Here is a 21,956-nt window from a genome sequence, read left to right on the forward strand (position 1 = left end):
AGGAGGGACTTTTTTATCACTCTGCAGTGGTTCAGAGACATCTCTAAGGCAAGCCAGCCTGCTTGCTTGCTGGTTTTGTCTAAACCCTCATATACTCAAGTGTATAAGTTGCCTTGCCTCATTGCCTTCTGTGTACATGTTAGAGATTTTTTTTTTTCCCCAATAAAGATCAACTTTTTGTATCAACTGCAATTAACAAAATGCTAAATCATTTTTCACCTTGACTGGCTATGCTGCTGTATGGCTTCTCTTCTAAGAATGCTATTTTCCTTAACAGCCCAACATTTTCCAACTAAGCACTTCACACTTGTGTTTTTATTTTCATTCATAGCTCATTGACATGAAGTATGATTCATTGCGAAGGATTTAAGATTTTATAAATTTTAAAATATAGTTACAGAGATGTTGTATTTTATATTTTTTTCTGATTATGTAGGTTTTTCATCACAATACAGTTGCTCAAGAAAAACTGCAGAATATTAAAAGAGTCTCTTATCTATTCAGTAATTGCAAATAACTAGGAAAACTTCTCTGTAAAATACATGTGAAAGATTATTGGAGGGTATTGCTGAGTGTAGGACATAAATCCCAAAGACTTGCATCCGCTAGAATATCATCCCTCTGCCCAGAAAAAGGCCTTAGTTGCAACAGATGATGATATAATGGACACACAGGACAGTTAAATACAGTTGCCAGTCAGATGTCCTGGTTATGGCAAATAAAGTTAGCTTACTGTATTCACAATGGGTTTGAAAGAAAGCAAAGAGTGTTTCAGGTCTGCTAATGATACATATAGATGTCACTGAGTTTGAAAATCAGGAGAAAGAGCAAATCATGTAATGGTGTAATCATGTAGACACTAAAACCTCAAATTTCACAAGTTAATCTTATTTTGCATTAGTATGGTCATTACTGATACAGCATCCATTTCTGCACCACAGGAAGTGGTACTGAAGAGCTGTCACATAAATTGAAAGCCCAGGGATCATGTTTACAGACACTTAAGGAAAGCATCTGATACAGTCTGCAACTGCCTACTCAGGGAAAAAAAATGAGAAATTCCTAAATTCAGCTGGCATATGTAGACCTGATAATGTGTAAGTGGTATACTAAACCCAGAAAGTACACTTACGTTTCTTTTCTGGATAGTAATTGAGAGCAAAGCAAATATGCTTCCTTCAGCAGAGATGACCAAAGGGCGGATGGGGAAATAGCCATTTGGAGAGTGTAACTTGTGCCCTGGGAACCTGTCTTGTGAGCTGTGATCACAGTTCTGAGATTGCTGGCTGTCTCTGATGGGATCATTTTCAACAAAGACCCAGACAGCTTTGCTCAGTTGTGACTAAAAAGAAGGTTTCAGGTTGTTTGTTTGTTTGTTTTCTTCTTGCAGCTTTATAGCTGGTGCCTTTGTCAGCATGAGACTGACCTATGATAATATGTTATCTTGGAAGGCTTTTATGTTTATTAAAAATTATTATTTTTGCAGTTGAATATTGTCAATGTCAGCTAATTTATTTTGCTGAAAGTATCTTAGTCGAGTGAAATCACCTGCTTAAATCTCAAACAGCCATACATGGCTTGAGACTTGCCTGTCTGGCATCTCTGCCCAGCTGGTCCTGCCCTTCTGCCTCACATTTAAAATCAGCATAATTTCCAGCTCTCTCAAGGAGTGTTGGGAACATTCCTTGATGTGAATGAGGGGGAACAGCTGATAAGCAAGCATGGGAGGCATCTCAAGAGATGAGCTTCCCTGTTCAGAATACACCTTCTTTGTGCTGCAGCAAACTGGAGTAGATTGCACATTGCTGTTGGCACACTCAGTACTGGATAGACTTCCTTTTGCTGTAGGCACAATTGTGGTTGTGTGGTTGACTGTGTTCACACTAACAAATGAGTAAAATTTTGTTATGCATCTGTACTAGAAAGAAAGATTGATTTAGCAATCTTTGTAGATCTCACTTTCCCCAAGGCCTTCCTGAATTTACTGCCTCTGCTTTTAAAAAATCTCGAAGATGTTAGGAGCAACAAGGAAGAAGAATGTCTTGGCTGGGATATGTGTTGTTTTGTTAAAAGACAAAAGGGGGATGGGAAGCATTATAATCTTGGGAAAGTGTTGGCTTACTGTGAAATATTGTATCCTACAAACAATGTGGAAAGTTAAAAAATTTCATTAGTTAAGTGTATCGTTGTTTTTCTCATGAACATGGCTTGGATTTCTGAGGTGAACAAACTGAGTAGGTCTATCTTCTGCTTTTCCTAGAACATATTTTATTTAGGATTCTGGAGAGCAGTTGTCTGACTCAGGAGTCTAATGATGCGGCCCTGTCGTAGGTCATTCATTTGTGATAAACACTTCATGTGGCCACTGTCTTCTTCACTTTCCATATTGGTCCTCTTCAATCCAACCAGAGTTTTTGTACAGAGGATATTCATTACTGACACTCCAGTTATGTACCTTCCCCCATGCCCCCCTCCTTCGCAATCCTTTCTCTGGCTTCCTTTTTAATTCTGGTTCTCATCCTTTTTGTGAGGACTGTGGTGATATTGCAATCCCGAACATATTTTTCTTATCCTAGGTTTTTTGATAGATGCAACTGCATCCTTTCTCACATGTGCTTCATGTTTTCTGCCTGTCATTTCATGTTGCACACAAGTCCAGTCAGATCTAATTGTTTAACAAGAATATAGGTGCTAATACAAAGCTAGAAAGAAAGTGCTTACATTGCTGGAGTTATTTGCTAGAAAGCCTTCAAACAAGTTGCAGAAGATAGTGTGTTACTGCAGAATTCACTGAAATAACTAAACCTTTGAAAAATTTTAAGGGCTGATGAACTTGTCAAATTTTGTATGGCACAAGACTAGTACTCCACAATAGCAGGCACCTCTGCAACAAAAGAAGAGGGGTAACGAGAGAGAAATGTAGATACACTTTGTCCTAAATATCTTTACATCTTTATCTAGTGTTTCAGTGCTCTCTCTTTCCCTTCCTGAATCAAGCTTTTGAATTGTGTACATTAGTTCTGTTGTTTCATGTCTTTCCAGCAAGACACATTATGATAACAATTTTTTTTGCTAATGATTTGTTAGCAAGATTAGACATCTGTTAAAAATGTTAAGAGGCCAGAGGCCAAACACATTATTTTCTTTCAAAACTGCAACGAACATTTGCCAGTATATGTAAAAACTCCTTGTTCAACCTTCTGTAATTTTTAGAGCAACCTTCAATCATTTTAGAATATTTGATTTAGTATTACAATTCAGGGTTATATTCCTCTGCAGAATAATATATGGAGGGCAAGCTTGCAGAGCTCAAAGTTAGGAAAACAATCTTTTACTGGTAAACTGACCAAATTTATTTTTAAAGACAAACAGAATTGCTGATGCAATCTTACTGTCCCTTTCAGACAAGTCTTGTTTCACATGAAGTCCTAAGGCATCAAAGCTGGATAGAGTTGGGCTAAATTTGTTCTGATGTTTTCATGTTTGTGATTAAGGGGCAAATAATGTCTGAGTCTTGGATGTCTGTATGTTGCTTTTTTTTTCTTTTTTTTCTATGGGACAGTTGAAAAAGTGTAAGGACTGGCCTTCATTGAGAAGGCTCCGTAGAGGGTGATGTATTTAAGGTGAGTTGTTTAATTCCTGAAAGATACACTTTAGGTTTGATTAATGGATTCATAATTCCACACTAAATAAAATAAGTATCTTTGACCGTAGAAGAAATAACAAAACTCCTGAAGCATTGTGCTACTTTCTCTTTCTCTTTCTCTCTTTCTATCATCTACATATATACATATAGATGTTTGGATTTTTTATTAGTAAAACATAAAAGAAAAGGCATTGTTTGGTCCCAAATCTGTTTCTTCATTTTAATTTGTATCCAAAACAAAAGGAAGGATTTTCATATTGATTGAGGATGAAATGAAAGAAAAAGAAACACTCTTGCATTAAGTTGGGCAACAAAATGAAAAAACTGTTATTTTAATACATGTATGTCAGTGTGACATTGCCAGGGAGGGACGGGAGCGTTGAGTAGACAAGTGTTCTGGACCCCAAATGAAGTTTTTCTGGTTTATTTGAAATAGCTAAATACCATATTGTAATCTTTCTGTCATTTTTTAGGTGTGATTATTAACCATTTATGATGTTTTTGCAAGTGTCCATGGTATTTCTTAGACGGAAAATACATCATTTTAATTGCTTGTTAATGTTTAACAAATATTACAGGAAATTTATTTTCTGATAGCCAATTCACAGTTTATCCTTTATATGTTACCACATACTTGGAAAATTTTGTGTAATTGGATGCATAAAATATGTTTTTTGGATTTATAAACACCCCCACCAAAGACATACAGTTGTAAACTGCAGTCTGTTCATAGAGTTTCTCCAGGATATGCACAATTGGCTAGAAGTGACAGTAATTTCAAAACAAGTAGTATGGCTAAATGTAGGTTATTATATTCTATCTCCAAATACTGTAAGAAGCATTTACTTGGTGTTTGAAATCCTCCTTTGGTTGTTGAAGAGTCATTTGTGGAGGGAGTTACTTATGTGACTCCTCACAAAACTGCACACCAAAATAAGCTTGCAATTATTATTAATGTCATCACACAAAGATTCTCTAGCTTTTGGTCCAGATTTAGAACAAATATTTGAAATGATAAACAACATTAATTACTTTACTAGCTTGGGTCTTTTGCATACAAAATAGTCCATAAAAAGAGCCTTAGTAAGGTGTGTAGTCAAAAATTAGAAGATATAGTAACTGAGGATTCCTGTGCAAGCTTAATTCAGACCGTGTGTTTGCATTTTGTGATCACATCCTCCTTTTTTACTCTATAGAACTGTGTCTCTTTTAATGTATAGATTGGATAGTAATTATTAAGCAGCTGCTCAGTATTTTGTCCTCTTAGCATTTAGAGTGTGATTCAAGATCTGACTTACTAAATGCAGTTCACACCCTCCTCTGAAAATATATACTTCTATGCATATTTTTCTGTTTTGCTCATCACTATGGTAAAAAAAGGACTTTAAGGTCAGTAATTTGTCTTCTTCCCCTCTGTATGAGGAAGGGCATGTTTTAATCCTTGTCTTACAGATGGGAAGCGGAGATACAGTTGCGCAGACAACCTTTAATTCTTGAACACTTTATTTTACAACTATATGAATTATTTTTATTTAGGAAAAGAGGGCAAATGAGAAGTGTAATTTCCTAGGTATTAGAAAAGGAGTCAACCTGTCTCAAATTCCTTCATCGTTGTTTCTGTCTTTTCCTGTTTCTTCCATTTTCCCTTCCGTTGTATGAAAGGCATCTCGGTATCTTAGCTGAGACCTTTGTTTTTGGTTGGGAAGTTGGAAAGCTTGATTTTACAAAAGTGCTAAAATTTAATTTGATGTTCCTCCCTTTTTAATAGAATTTTTAGGAATTTTACTAAATAATGACTTAATAAATAGAAGTCAGCTCTATACAAGAACAAAATATTAACTTGAAAGTAATTTCTTCCTTTCTCTAGGATTGTCAGCAAAATAGAAATACTTAGAAGTAAACATTTATCATTCCCAATATTGAATTTTATTGCAGCTAAATATAACACAAACCTCAGAATATCTGAGCTTTGTTCTGCTATATAAGCCATGAATTTTGGCAGCAATTAAATTTGGCAAAAGTAAATTCTTCCAATTCTTCTTTTATGTATATTGTATTTTGGTATTTTTTGTAACTATAAGCTTGCTTAATGGAGCATTGAGAACTGTCCTAAAATGTAATTTTATCTTAACCAGGCCTAACTACCTTTATTCAGTGCTAGTGGGAGTTTTCCAAGAGCAATGATGCTATGTAAATGTGGACTGTATAATTCAACTTATGAAAAAGTCAAATTCTGCCTTCAAGCTTTTATTACGAAAGCCAATTCTGAAACATGTATGACCTTTTTAAAAGGCTGTAGAAATATTTAGCTTCTGTACCTGCTAAAAATGCAGGATTTTCTGTTTAATGAAGAATAGTAGCAGAGTATACAAAATGTTACAAAGAAATGTTTATCCCATCTTGAAATAAGCAAATTTTCTAATGTTTTATTTGTTTGACAAACAGGTACACACAAAGTTCCACTGCAGGCAAGCCCATGCTCCAGGCACTGATACTTCATGCTTGACATTTTCCTATGATGGTATTGTCCTTGCCAGCCGGGGAGGTAGGTGATTGAAAGAACCCTTTGATGTGTTGAATGTAATACAATTTTAACTTTACAAAGTGAAATGGTTCAGTAAACAAACCATTTAAATCACAGCATTGTTAAATATAATTGTTTATGATGGAGGTAAGATAGTGAAATCAGATACTAGTGATTTAAATCTGAAGTGTTTCATAATTTACATGTCTTATGTTGATACACTATGCAATACCGTGTTACTAAAAGCGCATTTTACAGCAGTTAAGGAATGTTTTAAGAGAACTTTACTGTTTATATTACATAGTTGTTGATCTGTCGTCTTCTCTAGTATTAATACTACACCAAAAGGAAATCATTAGCTTAATTAAAAATAAAACGAGACCAGTTTGTTACTTAGTTCTTCCTGGGATGATTACTGCCTCTCAATAACAGTATCTCCGTTTTGGCATTATTAATTCCTCAAGTAGCTTTCTTACGCAATGCACTTTTCCATTCTAATTGGAATTTTTATCTAATTTATATACAAAGGTCAAGAGGCGATGGCTGGAAGTGAGTGGCCAAGATGTACTTGAATGGCAAAAAATTTTAAAATGTCTACAGGACAGGGAAAAAATGCTTGTTTTTTAAATTTCAGGTAAAACTTATATAAAGAAGTATTAGATAACAGAACAATTCTTGAGAAGGCAAAGACATATTTAAAAACTCATTCACTCCAATATTAGATGTATTGGATATGATGGTGTCTGCCTAAGACAGCTTTTCATACAGAGATTTGTCTACCCAGTTTTTTGCAGGCAGGTGCAAGCACACAATCCAAGTTGTCTGGATGGAAACCAGCTGTAACCAGAAGCTATGTGTATGCATTAGCATGGCCCCAAGGCCAAATCAACAGGCCTAAGGAGAGGCAGTATTTGTTAATGTCGGCTAACATTGTGCCTAACATATGTACAGGACATCTGGTCAGTTTGCTATGTAGACAGAATGAGATTACATATACAAAATACCAGAATAGAGGTATTCATAGATAGCAAAAGCTCTGAAGCAGGGGATGTGCTTCCAAGCCAAGGGCTGTAGCTTGCAATTGCTTTGTATCCTCCCCCTGTCCCTGATGAGTAGAGTGGCATTGGTGGCTTTTACAGCGATATGCAGCTGCAATTTGATGCTACCTCTCTGACTTTGTATGTCTTGCCACATTTCTAAGATTCCAAACATTATGTTCCCCAGATTACATCTTGCAGAGTAAGATGATGCTGTATTGTCCTTGACAGCCCTAGGCTTACTAGGACACACTAATGGCACACGGGTTGTTTCTTAATTGCTGTTCAGGCTCCAGGATCCAGAATTCTACTGCCACTGTCCTCATCATGAACCATTCCTAAGTGGTTGAGGTAAAAACTCTCAACCTTGCTGGTCCTTACTGAACCAGCACTATGTGAGAACCTTCTCCTCCTTGGAAAGTACGTGAACCATCTGTCTTTCTGTTCTGAGTGAAGTGAAATGCTGCATCTGTCTGCCAGTGGTGTTGCCCCTGAAAAATTCACACAGACATACTTTAAAAGATTTAAAGAGAAGCGTCAGTGTGCTTTTAAATATTAACAGCAAACAAGGCTAATACTTATGTGAGAAATGTTCACTAGTGCTGTCTTGAAACCTCCATTTATGTAAATTCTCTTATGTTTCACATTTATGAATGTAGATCACATAAATGACCTTTGCTTATTTTTATTGCATGTGGCACTTTTGGTTGCCTGCTCTTCCTCATCTGTCTCCGGATTTTGTGTCGTGTTAAACAGACTTTCACTTACTCATGTTTTATCTACCACACTCTATTCTAAGCTATATAAAATGTTGATTGATTGTTTGCAGAATGTAAGACTCTATGGAAATTTGGCCCCTCATTGTGGATAAAAGTGCTACCTTTGTCTAGTGTATTAAAAAAAAAAGCTCCATGTGCGCTGTGCTAGAGAACAAGGAGGATTCATTTTGACTTGTTTGGTTAGTGCTTTAATATGAGTGCTTTGGATCTGTACCAACAAAAGCAGATGTGGATCCAGCATTCATAGATTAACACACCTGCCAAGTGCTGAGGATCAAAGAGAAGATAGTTGTTTGGGGAATGGGGACTTCCATTGAAAGCCTGATTGACTCTCCTGCATCTGATGTAGATTCTGTGTTGGATATGAGAGAGATGAGGCAGGACTCAGCTGCAAGCACAAGGGAAAATGAAAAGCTAAGGGGCTGCTTATGAGAGTTCCCAGTCTTACTCTTCTTGGATATTAGGTAGTAACTTGACAGAAACTTAAGAAAGTGTTATTTTTGCACACTTGTAACCATGAAAGTAATTTTTTCTAAATACAGTGAAGATAGTATTTGGGGAATATTTTCTTTGTTTAGCAGTGAAGAGGTAAGCATTAGGAATGGACTTTGGGTTCCTGTTATAAAAATGAAAAAAAACCCGTTTTTGACTTCTGGTATGTACAGAATTTATGGAGTTAGTTTGTGGTTTGGGGGTTTTTTTTGACTCCTGGTATGTACAGAATTTATGGGGTTAGATTTTGTCATAATATGAAGCAATGGCTTCATTAATTCCATGAATCTCATAATAGCTATTAGTTTGATGGTTCATTTATTATCTGCGATATGAACAGTGTGCAGACTCAGTGCCATCTTAATCAGTAAAGTTATAAAGATAGATAAGTTCACCGTAGTTAAACACAAGAAAAAATATTCACATCTAAGCCCATCAGATAGCTTATGGAGATACATGCTTTCATTTGAACTCAAAAATTATTTTTTGTGTTTCCATTTGATGTTTTGTTTTGGGGTTTTGTTTCTTTGTTTGTTTTAGCTGTATTTCTCTTTTCACAATGTTCTTTAGGAAAAGCAGAACATTTAATTTTGATGTTGGTTTAAAAAGTAGAAACACCTTGAGTACAGTTTCCTGTATACTCAAGGATTATGCAGCAGCATGTATAGTGATTTTCTATTTTGTGTAGAGTAATAATATATTGCTCGTTATGGTAAATACAAACATTAGCACTTTAAAAATCAAATGGATTTACGTCAAGTAATATTTCTCAGGAGCCGAACACTGACGTTCATTTCAAACAATGCCAAAAATGCATTCATCAGCTTTAATGGGCATAGTCAACTATTTGTAACACTTGGAGTTGAAATGACTTTCTCAAAGTCTTCCAGTATCCTTTATTTCCATGTGTTTAGAGAGAATGATACACTTAAATATTTGGCCAGGCTGGTGTGGATGCAGGTGACAGTGAGAGCTGTTCCAAGTGTAAGTGCAGAATCCCCAATTTCTGACTTCTCTCCCAGGGCCTTTGGCCTGGGGTGAGTATGGTCCCAACATGTGCTGCCTCCAGAGGTTGTTCTTTAGCTGTTGCAGCGCCTCTTGCAGAAGCAGTGCAGAATGCAGAAGCGTATACCTTGTACTGTAAGGTGCCTCTCCTCACATCTATGGTATAAGCCTTCACGGAAAGGTTCGGAGTTTATAAACATCATATATTCTAGTGCTCCCTCATGGTGAGCCTTGTTATGCTATGCCTTTCCTATGCTCTATTTTCTTTTTTTAATTCTCATTTCCTATGTTTCTTTGCTTTCCCCAATGGTCTTTGTGAATTTCTGTCCTTGAGCTTTGCTTTCAACACAGGACTCCCTCTTTAAAATAGGAGCTTCTTGAAGGGTGTTGCTGACTTCAGGCTTTCTGAGTTTCTGGCAGCACTTTTGCTTCTTTTGGGCCCATTTGCATCCATGTACTGGTCTTCCTGGTCAGTATCTTCTGAAATGAAAACAATAAAAGCAGATAAAATCTTTGTAGTATCAGTGCATTGGCCTTATTTTGACTAAAAGCCATTTACAAAATGCCTGTCCTGGCTTTGGCCTTATTTTGACTAAAAGCCATTTGCAAAATGCCTGTCCTGGCTCATCAAAGACTATTTTTCTAGGACCTAATTGTTACCTCTTGATAAATCCAGTGCTCAGTACTATTGGCATAATGGTGTCTGACCTGATCATATCAGACTAGAGCAGACTAGAGTCTGTTTATTGATATCCTTCTTATTAAAATGGCAAAGAATAGGGTTTGAAATGCTACTAAAATACTATAAAAGCTTTAAATAATCTTGCCGGGCTTGGGAGAAGTTTGCCGTCAAGAAAAATACTGAATGATCCGAGTGGACTATTTTGAATGCTTCATAATGAAGTGCACAACTTTTGTTTGTATGTTTTTTGTTTGAGGGTAACTTTTTGTCCATGTATAAAGTAATTAAAAATAGATTAGTGCTACTACAGCTCTTGTAAAGCACTGATAGAAGGAGGATGCTACTGGAAAAAATCCTTGTTGTTTTGGAAAGTTAATATGTCTGTTTTCACAGTGACAGTGATTTCAACTCCAGTTGCAGATTAGATTCAGGAACTAATATCGTATTTACAACACAGAAAATTTTAATTCGAAAAAGTGAATTTGCGCAAATTCCTAATGAGGGTAAGAGTTTCACAGCATTGGCCCAAGTCATTCTACTAGCATTTCTCCTTTTCCAAATACTTAATCACCTATTTCTGCACAGTGTAAGACAGTATTGATTTGAAAACAAACCACGACTTTTTGAGTCCTTCTAGAGTCTTCTAATTTTTTAAACCAGCAGATTACATTTTCTTGTTACAAGAAGAGCTATAGTGAAATGTCTGACTGCATGTCTTCTGCTAAAACCTGGCAGGACTACAGCTTGAAGATCATGTCAAGGCTCATTCCACTGGGAACAGAGCAGCCTTGGCTGCTAGCCTTAGAGCTGTCCCTATCCAGGAGATTTGCAGAGTGGCCAAATGGTATCCTTTGCATACATTTATAAAGTGCTGGTGCTTTAGATGTAACATCTCACCAATAAGTGTTTTTTTGTTGGGGCTGGGAGGGAAAAGGGAGTGTTCATATAACAAGACCAAATACTTTGAAGTGCTTGGGATGTAGTCTACTGGGAAACAATAAGAAAATAGATATTCTCAAAATAGGGACTCAACATTTTTCTTTCTTGTCATTTTTTAGCTTCCCAATGAACAGAAATATACTCTGCTCTAGACATCATTTATTTAAGTTGTCCACTTCTTAAAAATATTTTGTAGTAAGGAGTTATCCTAGTCTTTAATATAAACATACATGATGTACGAGGCCACACATTACTGCTTTCCCTGTAAAGGGTACTGCTGGCCTTGATTTCTTTTGTTACAGCATGTTACTTTTTTTTTTTTTTTAAACATTTTATTTCCAAGGCCTCCTTTAAGCTCTTGATCTCAAAGACTGTGAATGCACAAAATACTTTTAGACAACAAAATTACTTCCCTGCAAGGTTTGTGCTTTGGAAGGAAGCAGGTCTGTGGATTACCAGCCTCTTGCCTCATTTTCCTCCTAGGTCAGGAAGATTTTGTAACTTTTTGTCTAAAGCTAATCTCCGGATATTTTTGAAGAGAACTGTTGTTTGAAAGTGCTTCTTTTCACCCTTGAAAGCACTGAGGCATTGATGTCAAATGCAAGGAGACATCTAGGTGCCTGAGTGAGGTGCTTCAAGACTCAAATTCTGTAACTCATATCATGCTGGAAAGACGTATCCCAGAGGGATGATCAGTAGAGATGTAGATCTCTCTGAGAATAACTAACTAATCTCTTTTTTTCCCCCTGTTCTCACTTTGTTAATATGTCATAACTTTTCAAAAAGGAATAAACAGCCTGACTTTTACTGGCCTACAGTCACACCATGTTTATGAAACACAGATGAGAATTGCTATAAATGTCTTTCTGTAACCTCGATTTTGGCTTTTATGGCCAAAGGTGGTGTGGAGGGGTGTGAAAGGGTTTTGTTATAGCAAGCGTGGTTTCATTTGCTTCCCTTCTCCCCCCTCCCCAAGGATTTCTGACTGATTCCAGGGCCTGTTTTCTGTACTGAAATTGCAGTTTGTTGCTGTTTGCCTGCTAAAGAAGGGGGAAGACTTCATGTGCCTTCCATTCTTCCTGATAATTTTTTTCAGGGCTGGTAGAAACCAGACACATAAAACTTGTTTAGTTTTTGACCTAGACCATCTATGGTAACTTTTAAATTTCTTTTGATATCTTAAAAGTTAAATTCACTTCCAGTAGTAACACACTGACACAAATTAGAATAAATTAGTGTATGGGGAATCTGATTCCACTGTGAATAATGGTTCTTAGTAGGAGGGATTGTCATGATGGAGTTGAGCCACTGAGGAGAAGTTTCTGATCTACTGGAGTGCAGCAGGTGGAACATCTCATCCTTGCACTTTCATACTCATTTAGGGACAAAAAACTTCCAAACCATCCCCATTTTGAATGCTTCTACCATATAATTCTGTTCTTTTTGTGTATGAATTAGAGGGTGAAATTTTCTTCATGCATCTAAATTCTTCATTTAAATTCTTTATTGCTAACCTTTGTCCCTTTCATTTCATAGGAGATGATACTTTAAAGATATGGGATATTAGACAATTTAAAAAGCCTCTTAATTCAGCGGAAAGACTGCCCAGCTTCTTTCCAATGTAAGTACTCTAATTTATTCCAGCTAGTAGAAATAGCAGCATTTGTGCTGAATGGGATGGAGTCTACTGGAGTTCTCCCTCTCAGTTTTCAACAGGTCCAGAACTGTGCTGTAGTGTTTTAACCCCAGCTGGTAACCAAGTACTACACAGCTGCTCACTTGTCCCTCCCCACCCAAGGGGATGAGAAGGAGAAGGAAAAAAAAAAAATCATAGTTTGAGGTAAAGACAGTTTAATAGGATAACAAAAGAAGAGAATAATAATAATAGTAGTAGTAGTAGTAGTAATAATAGTAATAATAATAATATATAAAACAAGTGATGCACAAATACAGTTGCTCACCACATGCATAAGGGGAAAAAAAACCCCTTGATTTTCCGAGCAGCAATCCTGCCTCCCGGCTCGCTTCCCCAGTTACGTACAAATCACGACATTACATGGTGAGGAATATCCCTCTGGCCAGTCTGGGTCAGCTGTCCTGGCTGTGCTCTCCCAGCTGCTTGTGCACCTGGCAGGGCACAGTGAGAAGCTGAAAAGTCCTTGACTTAGTGTAGACAGTGCAACTACCCAGCAACAACTAAAACATCAGTGTGTTATCAACAGTATGCTCATGCTAAATCCGAAACACAGCACTATACCTGCTACTAGAAAGAGAATTAACTCTATCTCAGCTGAAACCAGAACAGTGACAGAAAGGACTACACGGGGAGGACTGTGCAATGAGGATTCTTGGCTATTTTAGTACTTCACATTGCTTTAAAAGATCTCATATTTTTTGTAATTATTCATAGCTAGCTTTGGTTTATGCCATTTTTCAGTCTCATGTCTTATGTCTAATTAGATTAACAGCTTTTCGGGAGGAGGCCAGTTCATTACCTTATGTTTGTGTAATGAGATATATAAGTAATCTTCATTCTTATTTGGTCTATGATTAATAAAAAAAGAGCTGGATTGAAAAGTAGACATAACATGAAGGTGCATGGTATGAATTCAGGTTATGATGTTGGAAGTACTGATGACTGTTCTTTGGTACTAAAATACTATATTGTACTGCATAGTGCTAAGTATTGTATTAATATTTTTATTGGTGTTACCTGCATTTCAATAGCTGTAGCACAGCCAAATCCAACTGTAAAGACAATTTATACTTTTGAAATAAAATCTTAGAAAGGTAGGTCATGGACAGCTCAATCTTGACTACAATTTGTAGCATAAAGGAAAAATAAACAGACAAACATTTTTGGCCACTGTATAAACACACTACTTTGCATCATTGAAGAATGTTTAATCAGCAAAACCAGATTTCATGATTGATTAATTTTTTTACTTAATGATGATAACCAGACTTGAAAATAGTTTGTTTCTCATGTTGAAAAGTTTACAAGACTTATGAGTGAAGGAGAATTTTGTTGGGAGGAGGATTGTTATTGGATCTGCCAGTTTTGCACATTCTGTGCACAGCTGTAATTGTACATGTGAACTGTGTGTGATAACTATAGTAATAGATGACAGCTGACAAAAGGGGTTTTTTAAAGCTTTTTCTTGAAAGGATTAACAAATAGAAAAGATTATTTTTAAGGAGTGCAATTTATATACACATTCCCTAAACATTAATTATTGATTATTGATTTGCCCAGTATGATGGTTTGTTTTCTTCAACAGGACAGATTGTTGTTTCAGCCCAGATGATAAAATACTTGTCACAGGCACCTCTGTTAAGAAAGGTGGTGGCAGTGGGAAGCTTTTTTTCTTCTATCGGGAGACGTTCCAGAAGTTGTATGAGATAGAAGTTACAGATGCGGTATGTATTTTAGTTTTATTTTGTCAACTATTCATATGAATGAAATCATATTCATATACTTTTTTCCTATTATACAGGTAATGACCTACCTACACTACTGTTGTTTTTCTCCTCCATATTTGAGAGATAGAGGTAGAGCAATGTAAATAAGTGTTATCCTCCTCTCAATTAAAAAAAATAATAAAATCTTGGGACAAAGTGTTTCAGCACTAGGGGGTCCCTGCTTTGATGTTGCCATTGTGTTTCTCAAGGATTTCTCTGAACCTTTCTAGATCTGTGAAGTGAGGCACAAATCCTAAAATTCTTATATGTTTATGCTGTTTACTCCACCAGTTATCATGATGAAATGCCATATTGTGACAAAACTCCTACTTGTCCCTGAAACTAGACTTGTGGTTCCTATAGAATGTATTTCAGTAGACTCTAGCTTGTGTAAATGCAACAATTTCATGGCAAAAAGAAGGCATCATTAGGAATCCCTCCATCAAAAATACCATTCTCACCAGCAATATAAAACCCTAAAATTGTGAATCTGCAATACAGAAGAGTCTATGTATGTCTTGAACTGCCTATCTATTCCCTTGTACAGAAGCAAAAAGCTTATCATAGTTGAAAAGAGGTCCTTTTGCTCTTATGATGTACACAGGTAAGCTTATAAATTATAACAGAACTGGGATAAATTCAAACAGAATTGCCTTTGCTTAAGTGTGGCAATGTATGCTGAAGTCCTATTAGTTGTTGCAGTCTGTCAGATACCAACTTTGTTGCTTTGTTTCAGGATATCGTTTTCTTTTTCTGCACTTTTCTTAACCCAGCACAGCAGTCTTTCCTAGCACAGTGGACCAAAACCCCTTGTGTTGGAGATAATTTGTACAGAATTTACATTTCTATTAATTTTTCTTTTCAAATCCCATTTTCTCTTCTAATTCATCCTAAAGCAAAATCTGCTTACAGATGAATTTGTTATACCCATCATTTCTGTGGCAGCAGTCTTGCAAATTAAAAATGCAGAATTCATGTCAAAGCAGAAAGCATGTGTTTATTTCTGTAGGGGAAAAAGCCCCTCATTTTATTTTAAACATATATTCTAAATACAATTTTTATGATAGTGGAAGTTTTATTTAGTACTAAAGAATTTCTCCAAAGTTAGCATAAATTTGATTTTAAATTTTTCTCTTGTGGAACATACCAAATCTCAACTTAACTCATGAGGATTTCTAATGGATTTTTATTTTCTGATACAAGTATTATAACCAAGTATTTATGACCCTTTTCTGAGACAAAACATGAATGCCTCAGTATCCCCTCTGAAACTTCATGACAGAGAAAAGGAAAACAACTACATAAGATAAAGTGCAAGACATAGATCATTGTAGGACCTCTTCTGTCCTTCGGCACAGGAAAGAAAATAGCTTAGCAATTCCCTTCACAGTGAATTTGGATTCCTTAGAGCTAAGTGTCTGGATGTGGTCATGATGGCATCTCCATTTAGTGGTGGTGAAGTCAGTAACAGTGTACAGAAACTTCAGCTGCACTTTAAGACTGCAAGAATGAGAAGCTTGTCAATGGTGGATCCACTATCTCAAAAAGAAATTAGAGAATTACTGCTCACCAACCTACCTGTTTTATGTTCAAAGGAAATATAATTTTCATTTGCTAGTTTTGTCTCCCAGAAAAACAGTTCCTTAATTCTCTGAAACAGAGGGTCTGTTTGCCTGCAGAGGTAGATGATGCTACAGGGGAGTCCAGAAAAGATTGTTTTGCGATCAGTTTCTCTCAGAATTGAGAGGTAAATTTATGTTGTTCTGCTTCAAAATGCAAATGAGACATAGAGCTGAGAGCCAACAGTAGGAAATTGTTGGAAAAACAAAATTAGGGGTCAGTAAGTGACTTCACTGGGGCCACTCATGTAATAACATTTTAAGTATGTGTACAAATCTCAGCAGGTTCATAATTTTATACTATAAAATCATATAGGTGCTGATATTTATATGGTACTTTTTAAGACTGTAGTAAATTACTTTTGTCCATAGAGTTTTAGTGCTGCTCTTTCTCTTCATTTGTAGTTATAAAATTTAAGACTCTCATTCTCCTGCTTTGCATATAATGGATCAAATGAAAAGAATGGAAATAATAGGTGAAGAATTGAGACTTACAAATGCTGATCTTATGACATAATTTTCAGTGAGTCAGCACTAATAATACTTCTACAAACAGTCTGTCTAGCTTCTAGCTTCAACACTACACATCTAAGAAAAACACAGTTAAGCATATGGTATTACAAAATAAAAGCAATATATTTTTTTCAAGATCTATTGTTTGTATATTTCAAGTTTTTCATTAGTATTCTTTTCTTGTTCTTCTCAAATTGCAGTGTTTGATGAAATATAAATGCATAAAGGCATGCTAAAAACAAATGAATTTTCAAGAAGCTGGCTTTTGTATTTTATAAGCAGTACATGCTGTTTTCTAGAAAGACCGTTAGCATATAAATTGGTAGATTAATGTCTTATGTGTAATTTATCAAAGCATTTTTTCAGTAGTGCAGTAATTACTTACTTTCTATGGACTGCTTTCCTGCTTCCCATTTTTTCCTTATACTCTCTCGAAAATGTATTTAGTGTAATTAAAGATAAACACATAATGTTATCTAAGACTTCAGTTTGTCTTCTGTAACTAAATATCATACTACTTTACCTTTTGTATGTTATCTAGTACTTGAAGTAATTTCAATGTTTCTATTCTTGTTTTTTTAAGCATTGCATAGATGAAGTTACACTATGCTAGTATGTGTAGTAAAAGCACAAACACACCAGTATCTATCTCTGCAAAGAGCTTGATCAACTCTCATTCATCATGAAAATAATTTCAGTGATTTCAGTTGGATTTAGTCCAAATTGCTAAAGAAAAAGGGCATCATTAGTCATTTATTTCAAGTATAAAATGAAAATAACAAGACACTTTGAGGGCAGTTGTGTACCAGTTAAGTGGTAGAACTTATATAATCAGGATAACAGAAAATCTACTGTAAAGAGAAAACACAAACCATTAATGTGTTACTTTTTTAATTTAACAAGGATTTTTTTAAAAGAAATGCTGGCAAACTTAGAAAATTGAAAAACATTAAAGAGCAATAAACATTATCTTAAACCTCCTTGGTAAATAGACAGTGCAACTGGCCTGTGAATGAACCTAGGGGGTAATGGGAAAAAATTTAATGGGAATGTTTGACCAAAGCAGTGTCTGGCATTCCTTTCTATCACACCACACAAACCTTTTTTCACCTTTTCTTTCAAGTTTTCATGGGAAAACCCATTACTGTTTCAGAGCTGCTGGAGTGAAACCTTGTGGTTTTACTAATGGACTAACAGTCTGATTAGTCTCTGCTGTTGTGGCTGGGTATAGAATATTGATTTGCTTTTCATTTCACATATTAGTCTTTTTTTTTTTTTTGGTCACAATCTGTGGCTAAACTAGTGACTATATTGTTGTGTCCACTATTGAATGTTATCCCACCATGTAAGCATTGGGACTTCTGTAGAACTTAAGCTTCTTGGATAAATGGCAATACTTTTTGAAGAAAACTAAATAAATATCAGAAGTGGTGCAGACCATGGGCTCTGTATGGCCAGTAGCAGTGTGCCGGCCTGAGGAGATGTGAACAGGATGAATACACAATGATGTTTCTCCAACTATATTGTTTTCCCTCTGGTGATCTATGACTTAAGAGATATCTTGATGCAGACATAGGAATTTTACCACTAGTAGCACTCAGTGGATTTTTCTTCCATGAGTTTAGCAAGGAGTGCAATTATAGATGTTGCTGGTTACTGGCAGGGTCATTGACTTACTGCAGATTAGATCAAAACTCGTGGGTGTGAGCTCCTGCCTCTCCCACTCTCATATGGAAGCTTATGCTCTGCATGCAGTACTTCAACCTTACTCTGGCTCAGTGTATACACGTGTGATTGGAAATTACGATGGCTTTGTACTGTGACCATAGTTATGTATGCTACACTGTACAGAATTCCTCTCTTTTCAACCAGAACCAAACTTTAAAAATCCTGTTATGCATATGCAGCTTTTTCATAGTTTTTCTGTCTCTGTTTCTTCTGTCTTGACAGTATTATCTGTGAACGGTTCTCTTGCTCTCACCTCAAATATTAGAAGAAAATATTTATATTAAACTTTCTCAATTTGAGCATTTGAGGCTTATTTTATGTGAAAGATTTGGAATTGTATGCAGACTGTTTCTTCATTTAGATTGGTGAGGAGGCTTAAACAGATGTCAAAAAATATAATTGCCAGAAGAAAGGTGCAAAGTATATGCACCGAAATTCAGGTAGTGTGAGAGGAAGGAAAACCTGTAGCTGCTTTGGGATGAGGTCTCATTTTTTGGGATGTCTGTAAGTGCACTCTCTTTCTGGAATGGAAGGGAGATTTCATTTTCAGAGGCAAGGCAGGGAGGGTTTATTCCTAATTCTTGGTTTGGTTATGCAAGTATGAGATCTTCATGGGAACCAGTTATAAATACCTACTGTATGGGAAACAGAGTTGGGTGCACAATATTTCCCCCAATGCCAATTTAATTTAAAATAGCTGTGGATAGCCACTTGAATCACTCTTACATGTCTGTCATTCGTTTGGCTAGTTCAAACAGATCACCCAGTAGTTATCCTTACTACAGACAAGATTGATTTTGGCAGCAGTAGAGCAGTCATTTTCCCCATATGGAAGGAAGCAGTACACCCCGTTACTGCCAAGCAAGAGTAGGCACTGAAAAAGAAAAAAAAAAGGTTGTACAAATACAGAAACTGCTATTTTTAAGGAAAATGTAAGCAATAATTTAATTTAAAAATGAGCCAAGATGATGAGATTTTGTACATTATAAAAGGAGATGTGCAAGTTTTAAAAATATCCCACAGGTTTTTATAGATAAGCAACAATCCAAAAACATAGATTTGTGCTTGTTATGGGAAACCTGTTTCTGTTGGGAGGATATTTTCTTAGTTTCTCAAATATAAGCAAAGTTAAATTATTAAATACTTCTGAAAATGCCTCTAAAGGATGTTTCAGGAAGGTCTTCTGAGACAAGCTATAAATAAAGCTTCTTTTTAGATTAAAGAGTGAAAAGGAAAGAAGGAATAAGGAATATGAAACTTCCAGCATCCTTTACGCACAGTTGATATAGGATTGCAGTATTTCTTTCCTTGACCTCAAACGATATCATTTACTATTTATAAGGTGCAGTAATATAGTAAAGGGCTTTTCTACTGTGGCCCATTTCACTAAGATTTAAAGCTTTTGAATTTAAGAAAAAAAAATAAATTCTTTTAACTTCTGGAAGAGATCATTATGTTACTTCTGGGGCTTTTTTAAAGCCATTTATTTTATTTGAAAGGAAAATCCACATTTTTCACAATAATGAAGTAAATACGATATTTAAGGTCCAGTAATTTCTTGTGCTGATTAATGTTTAAAAAAAAACTAGTACAAAAGGTAAATCACAGGAATGTGTTTTGGTTTATGGTGAGGTAACTTGTCAATTTTTATTCTGTGCTTTCATATATGTAAAGACAATGTTGTGCTTCCCTTCATATATCCTGCAACAGCATGTACTTTGTTTTAGGGGAGCTGTCACTAGAGGTTTGAGGTATGTGAGAGAAATAAACTGTGCAAGTTTCCTCACTGTAACGAGGAGCGGGGGGTGCACGTGAAGGTTGTCTTCCTTAGTTTTGTGATACACTGCGATGAAAGTGTGACTGTAATTTAACAGAGCAGGTGCTCGAAAATGCCCTACCCTGCAATTACAAGGAAAGCAGTTTGACACCTTGACTAAGTTACTTTTTCTATTCATCAAAAAAGGAGAGTGTTGTTCAGTGGCTCAATTAACTTCTAAGAATATATTTTATAGCTGTACATTGAAAGGTAAGTGATACAGCACTGCTATCCATATGTTCTATATTGAGATCCTGCTTTAAATTATTGGCCTCTGAAAATGTTTTTAGGATATTTCTGGTTTCTACATAGAAAATTGTAAATTTTATCTGTTTCTGGTCCATTTTCTGTTGAATGTTTCTACACGTTTTCCAAGTCATGATTCACAAGGGAAAAACATTAATGTTGTTTCCTCTACTACTGTATTCTCACGTGTATTTTAAATCTAATGATAGCAGATCACTGCATTCTAGATATTCCCTAACCTCCCACCTTATTTATTGTAGTTGGCTCTTAGAAGAGCTCCAGGGGAATCTCAATCCTGAAGATTTTTGCATTTGGGGATTACAGTGGATTTTTAATATAATATTAGTAAATTTTTATCATGTGAGCAGCCTTTTTTTTTTGATCAGAGCATGCATAGTATCAACATATGAGTGTTAACCATGTTTTTGCTCAAAAGAAGGAACAAGGTGGAAGCAAACTGGTAGCATTTGTTGTTCAGCTTCACAGACATTTGGAAAGGGCGTAGTTCTAAATCTGTTCTTTAATCTTTTATTTTAATTAAAAATAGAGCAGTTTTATGAGAGTTACTCAATCTACGTTTTTTCCCCTCCCCTGGTTGGTGGGTGCACCCAGGAGGCAGATTAGCCTTTCCCACATATGGCAGCATGGCAAGCCAAGTTGTTGGCTTTTGGATCACCACTGTGCTCTGAGACACCAGAAAAAAGAGGTTACAGAATGTGCAGTGGGAATTAACGTCATCTCTGAGCAGCATTATCTTTCTATGATTCTTAAGTCAGAACGTCTGTTGTTCTTGGAGGAGAGCAGACAGTTAATGTAGCTAATGTTTCATGCAGATCTTCTGCAGAGAAATCAAGGTGACTGTAGGAGAAGGAAGAACCTATCTATATAAAAGCCTTTCCTTATGATCCTTATGATCAGAGAGCGGGAGCCCCTCTTCTATAAGGACAGGCTGAGAGACTTGGGGTTGTTCAGCCTGGAGAAGAGAAGGCTCCAGGGAGACCTTAGAGCAGCCTTCCAATACCTGAAGGGGCCTACAGGAAAGCTGGAGAGGGACTGTTTACAAGGGAATGGAGTGACAGGACAAGGGGGAATGGGTTTAAGCTGAAGGAGGGTCGATTTACATTAGATGTTAGGAAGAAATTCTTCACTGTGAGGGTGGTGAGGCACTGGAACAGGTTGCCCAGAGAGGTTGTGGATGCCCCATCCCTGGAAGTGTTCAAGGCCAGGTTGGATGAGGCTTTGGGCAACGTGGTCTAGTGGAGGGTGTCCCTGCCCATGGCAGGGGGTTGGAACTAGATGATCTTTGAGGTCCCTTCCAATACAAACCATTCTGTGATTCTATGATTCTTACTATGCTAACATTATCAGTTGATTTTACTTTCCATTCTGCATATAAACCATCATTATTAATGATCCTTGATTATTATGTAGAAATAGTGATATTTCTGCAGGTAAGGTTGCCATTAGC

General features: G+C 36.3%; 1 protein-coding gene across 1 annotated transcript in view; it reads left to right on the forward strand.

Moving 5' to 3' along the window:
• The window catches only part of WDR70 (WD repeat domain 70), a 155,588-nt gene that overhangs the window by 105,183 nt on the left and 28,449 nt on the right, over positions 1-21,956 (forward strand). The window contains exons 11-13 of the mRNA XM_054809664.1: positions 6,092-6,191; positions 12,641-12,725; positions 14,386-14,524. Coding sequence (XP_054665639.1) covers positions 6,092-6,191; positions 12,641-12,725; positions 14,386-14,524 — 324 coding nt within the window. The remainder of the gene's footprint in view (positions 1-6,091; positions 6,192-12,640; positions 12,726-14,385; positions 14,525-21,956) is intronic.

The sequence above is a fragment of the Grus americana genome, chromosome Z, assembly GCF_028858705.1.
Source record: "Grus americana isolate bGruAme1 chromosome Z, bGruAme1.mat, whole genome shotgun sequence".
NCBI classification, from domain to species: domain Eukaryota; kingdom Metazoa; phylum Chordata; class Aves; order Gruiformes; family Gruidae; genus Grus; species Grus americana.